General features: G+C 39.2%; 1 protein-coding gene across 1 annotated transcript; it reads right to left on the reverse strand.

Annotated features, from left to right (window-relative positions):
• Positions 1-501: 501 nt before the first annotated feature.
• gfra1b (gdnf family receptor alpha 1b) lies at positions 502-14955 on the reverse strand. The gene is made up of 10 exons (XM_028431184.1): positions 14415-14955; positions 13803-14111; positions 12980-13063; positions 5977-6155; positions 5547-5719; positions 5224-5333; positions 3888-4022; positions 3285-3481; positions 1351-1398; positions 502-1186 (listed from the first exon to the last, which is right to left on the reverse strand). The coding sequence occupies exons 1-10, from the start codon at positions 14452-14454 to the stop codon at positions 1043-1045; spliced, it is 1419 nt and encodes a 472-aa protein (XP_028286985.1). The 5' UTR covers positions 14455-14955; the 3' UTR covers positions 502-1042.
• Between the last annotated feature and the right edge of the window lie 2325 nt (positions 14956-17280).

Consider the following 17280-nt stretch of genomic DNA (forward strand, 5'->3'; position numbering starts at 1 on the left):
TAGGCTTTTGTCTTTTGGCATTTGCTCTACTTGTGGGTACGCTCTCATTCTTTACTTATTATACTCCTGTCCTCCTTGCATAACAAGGTAAGATAATGTAGAAAAGACTAAAATAAAATGGTGGCAGTCTTAAGAATCTGGATCTTTGAAAGATCTTTTTATGTTCTTGGTACTCTTACAGGTAATTTTAAATTCTTCAAGGAAAAACAAATACTGTTTAAGATAACATTATGCACTTTGCCATCAAAATATAACCACACAATAAAGTCATATCTGTAAAGAACGGTACCTTGTCGTATTTCATAAATCACAGCTAAGCTGGATAAGGCTGAGGGGCCTCAGTCACCAGATACTAATGTAGACTCTCAAAATATTACAGACAATATAATACAAGCTAACAGCAGCATACTCATGTATCATATGTACAAAATGTTCTTTTTAGAGGCGATGCGATAAATCCACAAACCACCATAACAATCAAACAAAACTGATCTATGTCTAGTGCAGAACATGTAGAAGAGGAAACTGTTACTGTCTTCTGGTGGATGTGTCCATGAGGATGCTGTGTGAATCGTCTTCCACACAGTGTGTCTATGAAATACGTTTTTGTCACCCTTCTCCCTTTGCCTCTGCAGCTGAAGCATTTCTATTGACAGGACAAATCAAAGCACAGGAATGCAGAGATCCATTTTTTTGCTCAAACATTTTGGCAGTCCATCCAGCCAAATATGCAGAGATTGCACACATTCCAAAGAATTTATTCACATCAGATTTGAGTTCGTCCAAAAAAGTTAGAATCTGATTTCTGAAGTCAATTGCCCCCACAAGGCATGGAGGGCAAATGAGCTGATATCTCAGCAACAGATTCAGCATGTCTGTTTTCTACACAGCCACAGTCAACATGTCGTGCTCAGATATTTCCAACTGATGCTTATGATTTCACTGTGTTGCTCTTTTCCACTTAAAGAAAAATGTAGGTGTTGCACATTGGTAAATTAAAAGTCACTTGTCATTAAGGATGTTGATCCATACTCCACAGGTCCTACAAAAGTTGGAAACCTTCAAGCTTTACTGTTGATGTGAAAGCGAGTGCAAGGAGCAAAGTTGAGGGGTGTATGCAGACGAGCTCAGCTGGTGAGCTTCTAGCAATGGCATTTGAGCCACCAGACTCATCCAGTTGATGGTTCTAAAGAGCAAGAAAGACAAAAAAGTGTTAATGTTACAAATAAGATTTTATTTTAAATGACTCTTAACAGGTTTTGTAACAGTGATTTTAAAATATAAAGGGTATGACTGCAGTCTAGTAAGATACTGCAGTATGCCTTGAATGGAGATGTGAGTGGTTCTTACCACACATAGGGTAGTATCCACTGTTTGATTTGACACCAGTTTCTGGGCCTGAAAGACAGGAAGAAAAATGTATTGAGTGGGTCTGCAGATCTTTCAAGATCACAGCCCAACTGAGGGCAAAGAATGACATGGAATGCACAGACTGCTTCCCCCAATTTCTATAGCAGGCCTGCATAGGCTTCTTTGTATAGTCGTCCTCCTGCAAGCAGCTCTGTAAGATTTGTGTGCGTTTGTAAAAGTTAAACATCCCATGTTGCCTCAAGGTTATGACAGTTAAATACATTAAAACTTTTTTCTCCAAACCTTTTTAGTCGCATATAAAAACACCCACATGCATTTGTACACACACACAAAATACAGATCCACAGATGGAATATAGAAAATGATAAAGTGACTCTGTAGTGGTTTGGGAACAGAAGAAACAGTCCATGTGTTGGTTCTTAAGTAGAAAAACATCTAAGAACCCGGATTCAGAAGAAGAATGATTAATTGCTCCGTCGGAGGTCTTTCCTCCTGGAGGATGTTTTACTGGTGATAAATCATATTATCGCTATTATAAAAGCCAATGTGATAGATTGTCTCGCTTTAAGTATGTGATATCATCTCATTTAAAAATATATCCCTATAGTGTTTATAAGAGGAGAAAAGCAGATATCTGATGTGTGTTGGTGAAGCCAAAATTTCCCAAAGGAGCTTGTGTGGCTATAAGCACAATTAAACAAAACATGAAATTTTGTGATGTTAAATGTCACAATCTGCACATTAAATTGATTTCCTGCAATTGCATTTGATATTTGAAAATACCATTTGCATGTCATTATCTGTGACTGCTATGAACATTTCAGGTAGAATTTGCAATTTAAAATCAAACTAATCTTTGAGATTTGTGTTCTCTGGCTATTTGTTGAGTTGGAGCTAACTCAGACCACTCTAACGCTACATTCAGACTGCAGACAGATTTTAGTATTTACCTATGATCAAAGCAGAGAGTGCACCTAAACCAAGGTTTACAGGGAGAGAAAACATTTAGTTCATTCTTGCAATGATACTGTGTCTCTAGTCTACACATACACACACACATACACACACCCCCCTCTGGGCCATTTCTGATGTTACAGTGGCAACCAATTAGCTTTGACATGACAGCTCAGGAAACTCTGACTCCACACTGACGTCTCATCTTTCTGCCCAGGAGGGGGGATTCTGTGCATGCCATCATAAAACCATCACTGATCCATCAAGGTGACAGAACCAGATGTCTGACGTTCACTCTGAATAGATCTCTAACTGATGTTTAGCCCTCTGTTTTTGATCCAGCCGTTTTTCCTTTAGTTATCAAAGGTATCTGAAGCGTCCAAAATGCACCAAAAGGACAAATGACATTTATGAAAACATCACGTGGAGGGATTGTAAAGTTTGTCCTTTACTCTTCATTTCAAACTAGTTTGGAGGAAAAATGTTCTCTTTTCAATGTGCATGAAAGACACACACACTGACTGCAAATAAACTTTTGCATTTAGATAAGTAGTTACTGTGAAAATTTAAAGTAATTACCTTGCAATGTTGCCCTGCCCTTTTGTTTTAGCAAGCAACTCTTCAAAGGCCAGTAAACTTTCTCACTTAATGAGATCAGAGGGGATGTAAACTGTCTGACAGTCTCTGAGTGAGACAGAATTTAGTTGCATTGGCCATTTATTTGGAGATTCATGACAGTGAGAACTTGTTGTATACAGAGTTATACAAAAAGTGTACTGCTGAGTGACATCAGAGGGGTGATTATTATGTTTTTTCAATTGAAGTCTTCAGTAAGCAAGTAAAATGAAAGAACAAATAAAGATGCATGCATGCTACTTTTTCATTATTTGCTGGTGTAATTTAAAATACGCTGAAAACGAAGCCTACTTCAAAACATAAGACTATTTATAAAACTTCACCTGTAAGGTCCCGCAAATGTGATATAATGAATCGCCCCCAAGGTCTAGTTTGGTCAAGTCTGTCAGTGTGTCCAGAGCATTGCTTGTTCGCTCTTTCCCTCTGCGAGTGATGCCAGGCTCTACTGTAGGCTGGATCGGGGGTTGGGGTTGCCACACTCCAACATCAGTACCGTTGCCAAATGCCTGGATGGCGTTACCTAGAAAAGAAGAGAGCATTAATGCTATGTATGTAGGACTTCAGGTCCCTTTTCCATGTAATGAAAAGTATCCACTAGAATGCAATCAGAGTCCAAAGTATAGTCAATTAAATCAGTTAATTTAAAACTACTTTGGATTTTGTTCTGATTAACTTAAAATGTGATATCTACTTATATTAATTTAAGTTGCATAAATAATGCTAAAAAGATTGTTGCTTATAAAGCTGTCAGATTACAGGAAGGGAGAATGTAGGTTATTGCATACTATTCTTGTTCCATGCCATTATCTCCTAGTCTACAATTTAAAAAGCCAATTTAAGTCTAGATGGCACAACTGGTCAATCTGACCTCCTAATGTGAGGCTGGAAGCAGAAGTTTATTTCCTCAGGTGAATATGGGAACTCACGTAGGCATCGATTGTTGGTGAAGAACTCTGCAAATTTCTCACAGTCGGGCTTGATGTTACCACTGTTGCTGCAGTCACACCACGGTGACAGGCTAATACCGAAAGATCGCACATAATTGGGTGTCATCACGGTACCTACAGCATAAAAACAAAGCATACTGTCATCAGTTACCGTAACTGTAGTTGTGTCATTGAAAATACAACTTTCTAATAGTACATTACAGGGCATTTTTAAGACTTGAGCTGCAGGTGTTGATGCTGAGGATGTTGTTAGGCCGTATCTCACTTACTACCTTCACAGAACTTGCAAGATGGACCCGATTGATTCTATCCTCGACCTGGACCGTGTCAACTAGCTGCATCAGTAACCCCCAGATTACAGACCTGTAGCCTCACCTTTGCTACAGCAATTGTATTATTCAAACCAATGCTGACGTCAACAAAGGTTGGAGTTGTTAAAAGTATTTTTTACAGTTAGAGATGCTTGACACCCACTCAGTCAACAGTCATGAGCGAAGAGGGCTGCATTATACTTCTTGGGCAAAAAGTCATATGACACCACTCTTGGCTGGTTTGTCAGATCAATGTAACTGAATCAACTGGTTGCCTTTGTGTGGAGGGAGCGTGGGGTTGAGTGGACTTACAGTTATTAGCTCTGCAAGAGCATTCAGTTTTCAGTGTGTAGACACAGAAATCAGTGGTTAAACCAGGGGGGCTCCCCATTAGAGGGTGTAAACTGTGTGAAGCATGATATGAATGGGGAAGATTAAAATGTCTGCCTGTTGAGTTTGCAATTGGTCACTGCTGCCCGGAGTTGAAATCTCATTACAAAAACTCAGCAGGGAATTGTTTTTTCCTCTACAAAATAAAACCTGCTGATGGAAAGAAGTACTGCTGTTTCACACTATTATCAACTGTGATGACATGAACACTCCACTGATTTAAAAATTTATTCAATGGGCCTGTTTGACTTGGCACCTTAATCTCCGCTCTGGAGAATACATTAGGACAAAGTGTCCTCCTGGCATCGCAGTTAACATTTGTAAACTACTATACAGCTAGGAATTGGATATATTAATATTATGTATGGGGATGAACAGATTAGTTTCAACGGTTAATCCTCTGTGACTTGTTGTCCATCAAAAAATGTCAAAACTCTGATTTTTGTTTTCTAATTGATTATAAGAATGAATAATTTTTTTGTATTTTTTATTCATTGGATTTTTTTTCTCTCTTTATTTGACCATTTTCTTATTTTCTGGCTAAGTTTAATCTGAATAAAATGTTTAGCAACAACACAAGCACAAAGTCCAGCTTTATGTCCAGAATAACTTACCAATAAGACCTGAGTAAGCCAGCAGACAGTCAGCATAGTTCTCCCTAAGACAGCCCGATATTGAATGAACTTCTGGCTGACAGTTGCTGATGAAGTCTGCCAGCCTTGACCTATATACAAGAGAAAAAACAGGTGCTTTTGAACATTTTAAAGCAGGCCTATGCTTATTTGTAGCTCCATCATTTTATTCTGCGACTCCACCACAGTTGCTTACATTATTAATTTTATATTTAAAACAGCAACAATTATATTTTAATTTAAACATAAAACATTCAGTCACAGATTTGTGAGTGAATATGAAGGATCCCTGTGTTCCCTTTTACCTGCAGATGTAGTTTGTCTTGCATGTGTTCTGAAGAGACAGGCAGTTAGCTTTGTCCTTATCCTCATAGGAGCAGGCTGGCACAATGGTTTGCCGTCTGCGTTCTGCACATGCTGACTGATCCCCCGCTGGACATGAGCAAAACAGCATCCCATAGCTGAATTTTTTTGGAACCTTTTTTTGGAAAGGAAACAACACATTTTGACACAGGTGGTGTGTTTGTTTTTTATTTTTAATTCCATCCAGGTGTTTTTTGATATGTAAAAATCTTTAAGATGTTTTTGCACACAAGTTTGGCACACATTTAACTTTCAGTCCAGCTTGAGCCTACAGGAGTATCTTACAACTTTTGCCTTGCAGCACATGGATTTGCATATTATCAAAAATGTTATACTCTAAAACAATCTGTCTATATTTACATGCTTAATTACCTTGTCAAAGAACTGTCTGAGAGCCTTGTGGCATTTGCGCTTGTTGCAGACTTCTGAGGTGGACACCCTGCTAGTACAGGGGTTGATGTACTCTGAGCGATATTTCTTGCATGTGTCATTCAGGTTACAAGCCTTGGCAGCATTCAGGCAGTTGTTCTCTTTTGTGGATGCAGGCTCAACTGAAAGGGAGGACATCATTTCATAGTCTTTAAGAATTATTATTTTCTCATACAAGTTAACCATAAATTACAGGTGCATAACATTGTCAAGTGGATTACACTCAGGGAAGTGCAGTCAAAAGAAAAGAGACATATATTATCCTTAATTGCAACTCCTGAAAAAAAAGTCATTCAGCGGCCCACTTCTTCACCATGCTGTTAGAGGGAGCGCCCTCCCCTAGTGTTATGTCCTCCTCCTCCCTGGGTGTCAAGCTGATGAAGTCTGATGTCAACCACTGGCTCAGACTGTGCTGAATATTGTCTTATTATTGATCGTGCTGCAATGTTCCCAGAGTCACAGATAGATAAGAAAAAATTAAATAAAAGATATCTTCAGGTTTAAAACCAAATTCTGATGGGACAATTGGCTTGTTTACTGTATCATTTGAAATGAAGCTGCTTGAGAGCTTGGAGCCATATAAATCAATTCTGTTAAGAATGATTTTATAATTGAGGAGTTAACTTAAAAAAAACACATTATCTAAACATCTCTGGCCAAATTGTGTTTTAACACTTCTCAGTTCTATCCTTATCAAGTCCTCATACTGTGTGTGCAATTTAAATTCATTTCATTTCATTCAAGTGACCACAAATCACTTTATAGACCAGTGTAATACCCTCATTTTAATGGAATTATCTGATGACACTACTCTTACTGGTGTTTTCTTTTGTGTGTCTGTGTGGTGGCTGTTGTTTTTCTTGTCTCATTTTGTACATCATTGAGGATGATGTCCTCAGCCTTACAGAAACCACACACTCGGGCACAGTGCATGCTCCTTGGCTTAAATTATGGACACTAAGTCCTTCATCTCTGCTTCCATCCCAGAATGCTTTCCCCTCCTTCACAGCAGGAGCACTCTGTGGCCAACATAAAGCCTCTCACTTCTCATTTTTCTCATTTGTTGTAGTTGAAGTCCTTCCTGCTCCACTGACTTCTGCACAGTAACACAAACTGTATCCTCAGCCCTGACATGGAAGACTGAATTCAGTAATTTTGCCTTTTGAGGTGGAATTGAAGCTCACTGCACTCTTTCATGCACCACAGAATGAACCATGATTAAATCTGAATACATTCTTGAACCTTGGGTTAATCACATATTACAAAACCCATTACTTACATCTGACAAGTGCCTCGAGCTGTGGGCTGTGATCCTTTAGTGGCTGTTTGGAGCTTCTGGGCCAGAGGTGTGACAGTTTTACCTCAATTACTGTTACACTAAGGGGAAATGCTCTCCCAAGTTGCATTAGTAACACACACTTTGAAAAGTTGTAGTGTGAGGAGATTACACAAAATGTCTGTGTGTGTGTGCAGACGGCAGACAGGATGAGCTATGAGTGCGAGTAAGAAGTGTAATAAGCTTATTTTTTTTTTTCTCTGCGTGAGAATCATGATGTTGATTTGGCAAGGTTCAACAATTACTTCTACCCACAGAGAACACAGAGAGCATCATGTCCTAAAACAGTGCCACACTGGTCAGATGTAATTTACAGTGCCGGTGAATAATATGAACCGGGCAGTGTTGAAGAGCTGTCTGTGCTTTGTTTCTCTCCAACATGTGAAACATATTTAATTGTAAGAGCTGCCAACAACAAAACATTGACTTGTGGGTGATATCATACTGTAAAACACTCATAACATCATATCCTGTGAAAAGGCTGCCGGGCATACAGACAAAACAAGTCTTACAGAGCCTTCTGAAGTTGCTCCCCCTGAGCAAGGCCACCAGTGACAAGAACACAGGAATGTGACCCTCTGACCTCTAATAGGTTGATACAAAAGACCTTTGAAAGGCTGTCAGCCAGGTATAGAGTTAAATACCAATCTTAAAGACGGGGTTAATTATGGTGTCCTGAGGGGGCTGTGTTCGCTAATGCAGTGAAAGTGAGAATATGAGACGTCTCTAATGTGCCGCCTGGTTCTATGCGCTAGGTCCTAATAAATCAATGAACTCAAGCCTTTTGAGCCTGTAAACCGTTAGGCATTCATATTTATTTGTACAAAAAGGCTATTTTGCATTAATTTGTGTTGTTTTTCCCCTTACTGGCATAATGCCACCTATGCTAGGATGGCAAATACTGGCAATATAATCCTGGTGGGAATGACAACAACCAAACACAGATGCAGGCTATGTGGGCTCCTCCTGTAGACAAAATCCAGAAGTATTCGGCACCTCTACAATCTCTTTGGTTATTATCTCTACACAGTACACACGAAATGAAGCACACCAATATTTCCTGGACTGATGCTGCTGTTGAACAGTGGAAGAGCAGTCAGTTCAGAAATGGTGAGGCTAGTATTAAAAACTCCCTTGTCTATAGGGTTTAATTTCCGTGTATCGGCAGGGATAATGATGTCCTGCTCAAAATGTTCCTTTATCCCCTCTGAATGTAATCCAAGAAAATTAACAGAAACGTGGTTATCAAATTGCCCTTTTTATCGGGGTGTGACATGAAAGTCCTCCCTTGTCCAAGACACAGATTATTGTAATACTTATTATTACTGTGACCCTCAAAGTAAGCCTCAAGAACCAGCTGTATGCCTGTAGATGAGGAGATCTTGAACTTGAAGTCTGGATGACTGTGAAGACGCAGTAAATGGACAAGCTTAGCTAGTTCATTCAAAATTCACAAGCCCAATACCCAAATCAATAAGTTAGCTCTCTAGATAATGGTTCAAATCAATTTCCTTCCTTGTGTAAAAGTGGTTTTCTTAATCTGTCTAACCCTAATCCCTCCATTTAGTTCCTTCTTATTATTTGTTTTCATTACAGGGAGGAAAATAAGCACTGGTCACAGCCTCTTACATGGCACCTTGTCTCCTGTCAGGCTTCCTGCCAGCATCACTAAATCCACGTAAGTGTCTTAATATTTATGTGCGGCGCTAAGACCCACTCATTAAACACATCCATGTAATTAGCAGAATCTCAAAGCAGCTGTTCAACATTGCAGAAACGCATGACGATCCCTATAGACAGCATAATTATTTTAATTACAGTAAGGTGGCATAAGGAAGATGCTCAAGTATTCAGATTATCATATACAATTCATGCATGTAGTTTAAAAAAGGGAAGTCCAACCCAACAAGCTCCTTTGAATAGCATCGGGATGTTGGTGGTATACTATATATATGGTATATATTATAAGATAACAGCTTCCCCTTCACTGGTTATGATGATAAGGTGTAAGTCTTAAAGGGCACCATAGTGTGTATGAGAGAGAACAGAAAATGTGAGTGCTGCAGTCTTTTTACTGGTTCAACAACAACAAAATATCTACACTTTATTCTTTTTGCTTCCCTGGCGATTCAAGTTTTGTACCTATTATGCTTCTGTATTAATTTGAGAGTGTGAGAAAAGGTTGGGGCAGATTTATCGTCTGTGAATTTACAGTGAAAAACAATCTGAAGAAGCTTCCCTTGTTACTGTTGAACAAGGGAAGCTTCTTCATTGTTTTGTCTAACCAAACACAATTTTCACTTTACTTCTGAGACGAGGATTGGCATCCAGCTGTTACCTGCCATGCTTTAAAAAAATACAGATATATTTGCCAATAAAAATCAATAAAGTAATGATTTCATCTCATTGATCAACTAGTTGCAGTTCTTGAGGTTCAGGGATTTCTATTTTTTTTTGTCCGTATGAATGCATTGCACACTGCACATAGTGGTTTGCATGGAGATTAGGGTTTCTCACACAGTCTTGGTGATTACGTGTATGTGGTGTGAGTGAAGGGTGTGGTTAGCTTACATAAAATAATTATATGCCTGTCTGAAAACATTATCCCGTGTCACCTGCAGCCTACAGTGCAGTGTTTTCTTATCTCAAAGTCATGATTAGCCATTGCCCGCCTGCATCACTTACAGTTGCAGATCCATTTGGCTTCCTGCACACAACTTGTCACGGCTAAGCCATCAGGTGCAATCATCTTTGTGAGGAATTTCTGTTTTTCAAGCCATTTCACCTAGCCTTCAGCTTTCAGTAACATTTATACTGTATTTGTCAGAGAGTGCTGTGTGTAGGTTAGTCATGTAAAAAAATGTGTGTGCATGTATGAATTTTGTCCTCTTTGATGGCATGAACTGCTGAAAATCTTAATATCACATGCAATGCAGTATTTTATGGTATATAAAATTCTGCCTCACTAAATGTCTACATTTAATGATGTGATTAGACTGAATTTCAAACTTAATTCAGTCAGAATAAATTGTGTTATTCTGCGGTTACAGAGGGGCAGGGAAATGCATATAAGAGGAAATGCTGTAAGATGATTTGCTGATAGCGCTAAAAGCAGTCTTGTGCAAAAAGGATGAGCAGACTTATGCTTGTGCTGATAGTTAGACAGGCTGGACCAGTAGCAGAAGACAAAGGGGACTAATGAGGAATGAATCTGTTGCCTCAGACAACTAGACCCAGTGAATTCTTGAGAAGTGGAAAAACAAGCATGCAGAGCTACACCCTTGTATTCAATGAAGCAATGGTGGATGGACTGGGAGGAGTGGGCAAAGATACAGCTAGACCAATGGAAGGGTCAGTGGCAGTGAAGATTTTCTCTGCAAGAATGACTGCAGATACATTAAATCAGCATCATATGAACATGAATAGAAAGATATTTTTGACTGAAGCTATACATAGAGGAGTGCACAGAGGCATGACTAAATATACATTAACTAAGATACAAGACTAATGGTTTAAGCTGGAATCAGATTTAAAGGACTGGAATCAGATTTAAAGGACTAATGTCATTCTTTTTTCCTTGTTGTACCATAAAGAAAATCTTTGCATAACTAAGAGTATACATCTAAAATCACCTCATAAACTTGTCTTCAGCTCACTGGTAAATTACTGATGCCCTGAGCCACCTTATAGATTTTTATAGACCTAAATGTGGTGTATAAAGGCCAGCATGTAGTCTCATCATTCTCTCAGTCTCTCACACAGCTGTATTATGTTACATCACTGAAAGGCACTTATACTGATTGATCACATTCATTGATTTATAAATGACACCACATTTAATCACAGCTCTTCCTGGAGACTATATTCTAGTAGTTAGTGTCTTGGATGTCATGCCTTTCAGTTTGAATTAATGATAATGTTAATTTATCATATCTGAAGCTTTCTGTAGAGATACATTTTCCAAGACATACAAAAACACTCCAGAAAAAAATTCTGGTACAACATCTTCATTACTGATTGATCAGTCAATTAATAGACTAGTTGCTGAAGCTCAACGTGCCAACATTTGTTCTGGACTCTGTACCAAGCATTGGTTTTTAGACTTCCACAGCAGTGAGCACAATGTCCTTGCAGTTGACCCGTGGGATACAGTACGGGTTATTCTATCCTGGCTCACATGTACATTATTTTACACCGCCAATTGCCTGAGGCCTGGCTTAGTTACAGACAGGAATGAGGTCACTTATGGCAAATGGATTCCTGATATCCAGCACATTAAGTGATTTGTTTTTTTGTTAGAGGCCCCTCTGGCTGTTTACACACTGCTATACATTAAAGCATGCCCTCTGCTTGAGTCTCAGCATCCCAGTTTATCTTACTCACATAATGTAGGTGATTTCTTATAATAATGGCACAGTGTAATTGGGTTATTCTTCCTAGTCCCACATTCTAATTTACCAACTTTGATAGAGGAACACATTATTGGAGAATCACTTTAAATAAATCTTAATCAAGACTTAATCATTTCCCTTTGGTTTTTTTGAGGATCCGTCCACTGTCTTAAGCTACTTTAAGCATATGACTTTGCAATTAGAAAAATGACCTACAACGTCTTCATCTTGCCCCTCTACTAGTCAGTATTGTTTTACTGGAAAATGTGCAAATTAATTTTCTTGCAGTCCCCATAGTTTTTCAACGCTACAGTTAATCTTGCACCATATGTGCATTATTTCCCAGCCAGAGAAGTATTTCAATTATGTTTTCCTTACTGTTTAAAATACAGTTAACCATTATGTCATCGTACGTGGAGCAGAGCCACAGCGAAATGCTAAGTGTGTTCAATCATAGTAAGAGCCGAACAGAGAGAGAGAGACGCTAAGAGATAAAGAGATAGAGACAGAGGGAAAGTGATGACCATTTTTTTCAGTAAAATGGTAGCTGGCCAGTGCAGTGCCCTCCTCCAGCCAGAGAGCCCAACACTGAAGAGTGCCAAAGAATTCTGCACTTGTCACACACACACACAGTGCTTGCTCTATCAATGCCATTGAATACAGACAGATGGTTAATTGCTCCTCTGTGAATGTGTGATCTCAGCAGATCTAAATATGGGGCTGCTACTATACAGCAGGTATTTGCTCCCAGGTCCACCTGCACTCCTTTGACATTTGAGGACATGTTGGCATTTAGATTTACAACAGCAAAATCATTCCTTTTTCAGACCCAGGCATTCAGGCTCCAAAAACAGGCTGTACTCTAAAAGGATGATTAATTTCAAATTGGCACATAAATGCTTCTTCCAGCATTAGCTGTGTGACAGTAGGGGGGGAAACATGCAGACCCTCTCATTGTTGCTTTGAGGGCTGAAAGTGAAATATACTAAATTACTCTGCTTTATGTATGGTGGGTCATAGTGGCAGATAAAGCTTTTGTCATGGATAATGGGCGATGAAAACTGCAGCCCCAAACCAGACAGCAATAGAAAAGAGTGGTTGTCAAATGGTGACAGATTGGTGGCAGTGATGTGGTGACTTAAACTGGGTTTTAAAGCACAATACAGTGACAACTTTGCACACAACTGAAACCTTAGGAGCATTAAAAACAGCCTCTTACCAGCTATGATGGGAGCCAGACGAAAGATATCTGAGAGACGACTATTGACTGGTTCATATGGAGTGTATTCCAGCAAATCATTACCTGTGTACCAAAAAAAACAAGCTATTAACAGTGTGTGTGTGTGTGTGTGTGTGTGAATCATCATGTAAACACGTTGAACATCATATCAACCAGATAATTCTTGTTAGTCACGTATGTTTTTGTCAATATAAACATATAGAATTTTCAAAGATGGATGACCTTAGGTTGACTCTTAGATGCATTTATTTCTCTGGTTCAGTGAACACGTTTGCAATCACATGCTTCCTCATGACACGTGTCACTGTAATGACAGGATCATGGTGCATGCATTTGCTTTGAGAACATGCCACCTGCTTCAAATCATAATTATACCTGAAGGCTGACAATCTCTACCTAATGCAATTTGATGGTGAGGGATGATTTTTACATTCAGATAGATTTAAGGTTCCTGCACTGATTTCCTTTTTATGCCAGTTTAGATTAATATACTGCTGCATTTAGGTTGAAGCGTTATCTACTTGTTGGTCCACTGATATTCATTTTACACATAAGGAAGTTGGTGCCTGTTGTATGATGACCTTACAAAAGATTGCATAGTTATGAACTTTGATTAGACACATTACTGAAATACTGCAGATGCGTCAGACAAAATGATCAGCAGCAATAACAACTGTCTTACTTTTCATGCTTTACAACACCTTTTGTTCTTGATAGCTGCACCTTAACCTTTGAATTTGAGGGTTGTTTACATTGCTTTTCCTTAAATCCTTCTGCTTCCACCATAAAAAATTTTGCATACCCTGTAAACTTTGAAATATGCTCCAAAAGATCCGGAGACAGTTCTTCTCCTTCTTCATGCCTCTTCTACACCTGCAGTTGTAAAGGGGGCTCTGCTTCATGGCTTCGATAGCGTTGCGGCACTCTCCCTGCGCCTCAGGACCGGTGACCGCGGTGAAGTTGCTCTCCCTCCCCGCTACGCACTGCCTCATGATCCGGTACTTGGTGCTGCAGGAGTACTCGCTTTGACATTGATCATTGGCCTTTACGCAGTCCAGTCGGACCGAGCGGGAAGCTGAGCCGCCGTCGCCCTTCAAGGTGAACACTGAGTCTGGAAGTTACAAGTAGTCAGCGAGAGAATTGTGGACACATTTTTACGCACAACTTAGCGATGTTTAAATAAACGTTATAACGTTATAATTGTGTTGTGCTGCTGCTAAAAAGACAGAGCAATATAACAACTTTATGAACTGAATGCTCGTAATAGTGCCTCAGCACTAAGAACAAAACAAACATGATTGGCGCTGGGTGCGTCCCCTGCCTAACTCAGGTGAACTGTGAAAGAGCATGTATAGTTTTAACAAAACAAAATTAACAAAACAATAGAAACACAACAGATAAGCGTGTAACTTACCCAGAAAGGACAATATAATGACAGAAGTAGTTAAAATCATTGCGCTTTAGGAGCGTCGATGGTAGGTTTAAAGAGGTGTTTCGTGGATTAAAATAAAACGTCAAATGAACTTGTCAGACAGATCCACTTTTCCTCGGATTGCACATTGTGTGGGCTCAAATGATGATGATGATGCATTCTGTAGATCCAACAGTGACAATTCCAACTCTCTCCACTTGAGTCCAGCAGCTATACCCTCACCGTGCCAACCTGCCGGATTTTTGGAAAGCATAAAAAGCAAGAGGCGCGCTGGTTGACCATTTTCACGTGTTCACTCGGTGCTCTCTCTGTCACACAGGCAGCGCGGAGTCCACGATCCCACTACAGTCTGTGGACAAAACTTTACGCACAGGCAGAAGGGACTGTGGAAATCACAACAAGATCCACAGACCAGTTAGTTCAGCTTAATGGAGGTTTATTTAACTTTAATTGTTGCTTTAGAAGCTCCGAGTGGAGTGAAAGTTTAAATCCCCAAGAGCTGGAAAAGATACATTCCGGTGAGGATGTGGAAAGACCAAACCACGCCGTTTGACTGTCCTTGTCTGATGGGAAACTGAGACGCTCGGGTGCTGCGCGAGAGGCTGTGACGTCATGCAGCTATGCGCGCAATAACCTTATTAAACCCATTAACAGCCTCAATTTACATCAAACTGCTAGCACACTCAAAACAAATGGATGGCCAGCGGCGAACAGGTTACATGTGTAAGAATATTTCAGCTGGGCAGACTCCATTATAAACTCCGTGGAAAATCAGCTCATTATATATTTATGTAACCTGCAGGCCTGCATAACAACAGATTTGAATTACATCTCCCATCAGCAGCCAAACTGCAATTAAACGTCTGAATATTTCATATTTGATTTCTTATTGAGGAGGATGTTGAAGTTTCAAGGAATTTCACTACTTCAAATTGAATGGCACAAATGGTAAGTGGAATTGGGGAGGGGAAAAAATCACATTGCTTCTTTATCTGAAATTGCAGTTACCATATAAATTGTGATAACTGCTGACAGAACTTTTTCTATCAAAGTTTGTTTTTCTGCACTGGAAAGAAAAAAAATCACAACATCGGATTTAGAGAATGAGTGAAAAAAAATGAGATGGAGACACTCAAGAATACACTGGATAAAACATTTTGGGGACCGTGCAGCTTTTGCAAAGAGTCTGCCTCCTTCCACTTTAGTTTACAGTAGATGCAATATTTGCACAATTTTTTTTTTACTTAACAGAACACAGCACTGACACATGCTATGTTCTTAATCTGAAGGCAAGGCTTACAGTATCAGCATTCTGTCTGTGATCACTAAAAATACATGTATGAATCACTTGTCCTGAAAGGTTTCCAGGAAAAATGTTAAGAAAAAAAGAAAAAGGTGTCAAATGCATAGAGGAGTCTTTTTTTAGGCATCAGTCACTTGTCTCTTATAATCCCCATTCTTCTCTTTAAGTTGCTTCAGGCCAATCTGTTGCCCTCAAACAGCACAAACATAAAATACAGTATGTACAAACTAACCCAAGACTATGAGAAGCAGTGCAGGTATACAAGTTAAAGCACAGGCTTTAACTTTGAATAACCATGCTGTGATAGTTATTGACACATACTGTGAAGAGGGACACATGGCAACTGTAAAATCATTCATCAAAGGGATTCCCCACAGACTGCTGAGCATGTAAAGGCAAATTAAGGCTGATTGCTGAAACTATTTCAGTTTTTAATTAATAATACCAACCTCTGAAATAAGGAATGCTGTGGTAGCATTTGTGCTACCACAGCGTACCATACATCTAAAAATATTTGGGGAAAAGTACTGTTAGGCAAAAAAATCAGTGCTTCAGAGAAGTCAAACATCTTATAATATACACAAATGACCTGCATAAATGGATGGGAGTTTGCCAGCAGATTAAATCGATTTGAGCATGACTGATTAATCAATTGTGAGTGCCCACAGCATTACATTAGCATCCTAATAAAAAAAAACTCATCTGACCAGATGTAAGTCATGTCACATTTCCTAGCATAAGTAAAAGGCAGGCAATAAAGACATTGATTTGTCTATTTAGTGTGTAAAGAATGATGCAAAGATGAAAGGACATTCTTTGCAGCCACGAAAACATTAACACTGTACTGCCACCAGCACTCACACTGTCCCAGTGGATACTGTTTGTGTGTGGTTTATATTTATTTGTATTGTCAACCACACTGGGATTTCTCATCCCTCATGAAGCAGGTTATTGCATGCTGCCTTGTTAATGTACTGTGAGACCAATCAGTCAATATGTCTCTGTCAGGCCTGCTAGAGTGCTTTAGCTTGAAGCCAATGCTAATCATTAAGTATATTTGCTAGACGGAATATTATTACACTGGATATCAGATGCTAGTAAAATGTTCCCCTCATTTCAAAAGGGATTTATGACGTCAGAGGGTAGAACACAACATAATTATTTGGTAAATTTGTATTACGTGTATCATCATCTTTTCCCTCTACCACCCATTTAAACCATTGTTATTATATAAGGGCACACTGTGATGCAACACTGTGATGCAGCATTGTGATGTTACAGTATGATTAATTTATCAATTTAACATCCACTAGAGGGAAAGAAGCTGCCAGTTGTGAAGTTTCATGTGACAGTAACTAATGTTGTGTTTCCTGTGTGTGATAAATTGTACTAAAACAAAATGGAAATCTATATCGAGTCAGCAACAGGAAGAAGCTATGGCTAACCATGGGGAGGACTGTTCATTATATTGCAAAAGCCCTCTTTCAGCATTATCCATCTCCTATACACTTTATGGTGATCATTCATTTGATGCGTGAAGTCTTA

This window comes from Parambassis ranga, chromosome 19, assembly GCF_900634625.1.
Source record: "Parambassis ranga chromosome 19, fParRan2.1, whole genome shotgun sequence".
NCBI classification, from domain to species: domain Eukaryota; kingdom Metazoa; phylum Chordata; class Actinopteri; family Ambassidae; genus Parambassis; species Parambassis ranga.

Excerpts from the sequence above, each read along its gene's own strand:
- gfra1b (XM_028431184.1), bottom strand. The coding sequence starts at position 14,454 with ATGATTTTAACTACTTCTGTCATTATATTGTCCTTTCTGG. Across the intron at positions 6,156-12,979 it reads TCTGGCTCCCATCATAGCTG|TTGAGCCTGCATCCACAAAA; the intron begins GTAAGAGGCTGT and ends CCTCCCTTTCAG. Across the intron at positions 4,023-5,223 it reads GGCTTACTCAGGTCTTATTG|GTACCGTGATGACACCCAAT; the intron begins GTAAGTTATTCT and ends TTTATGCTGTAG.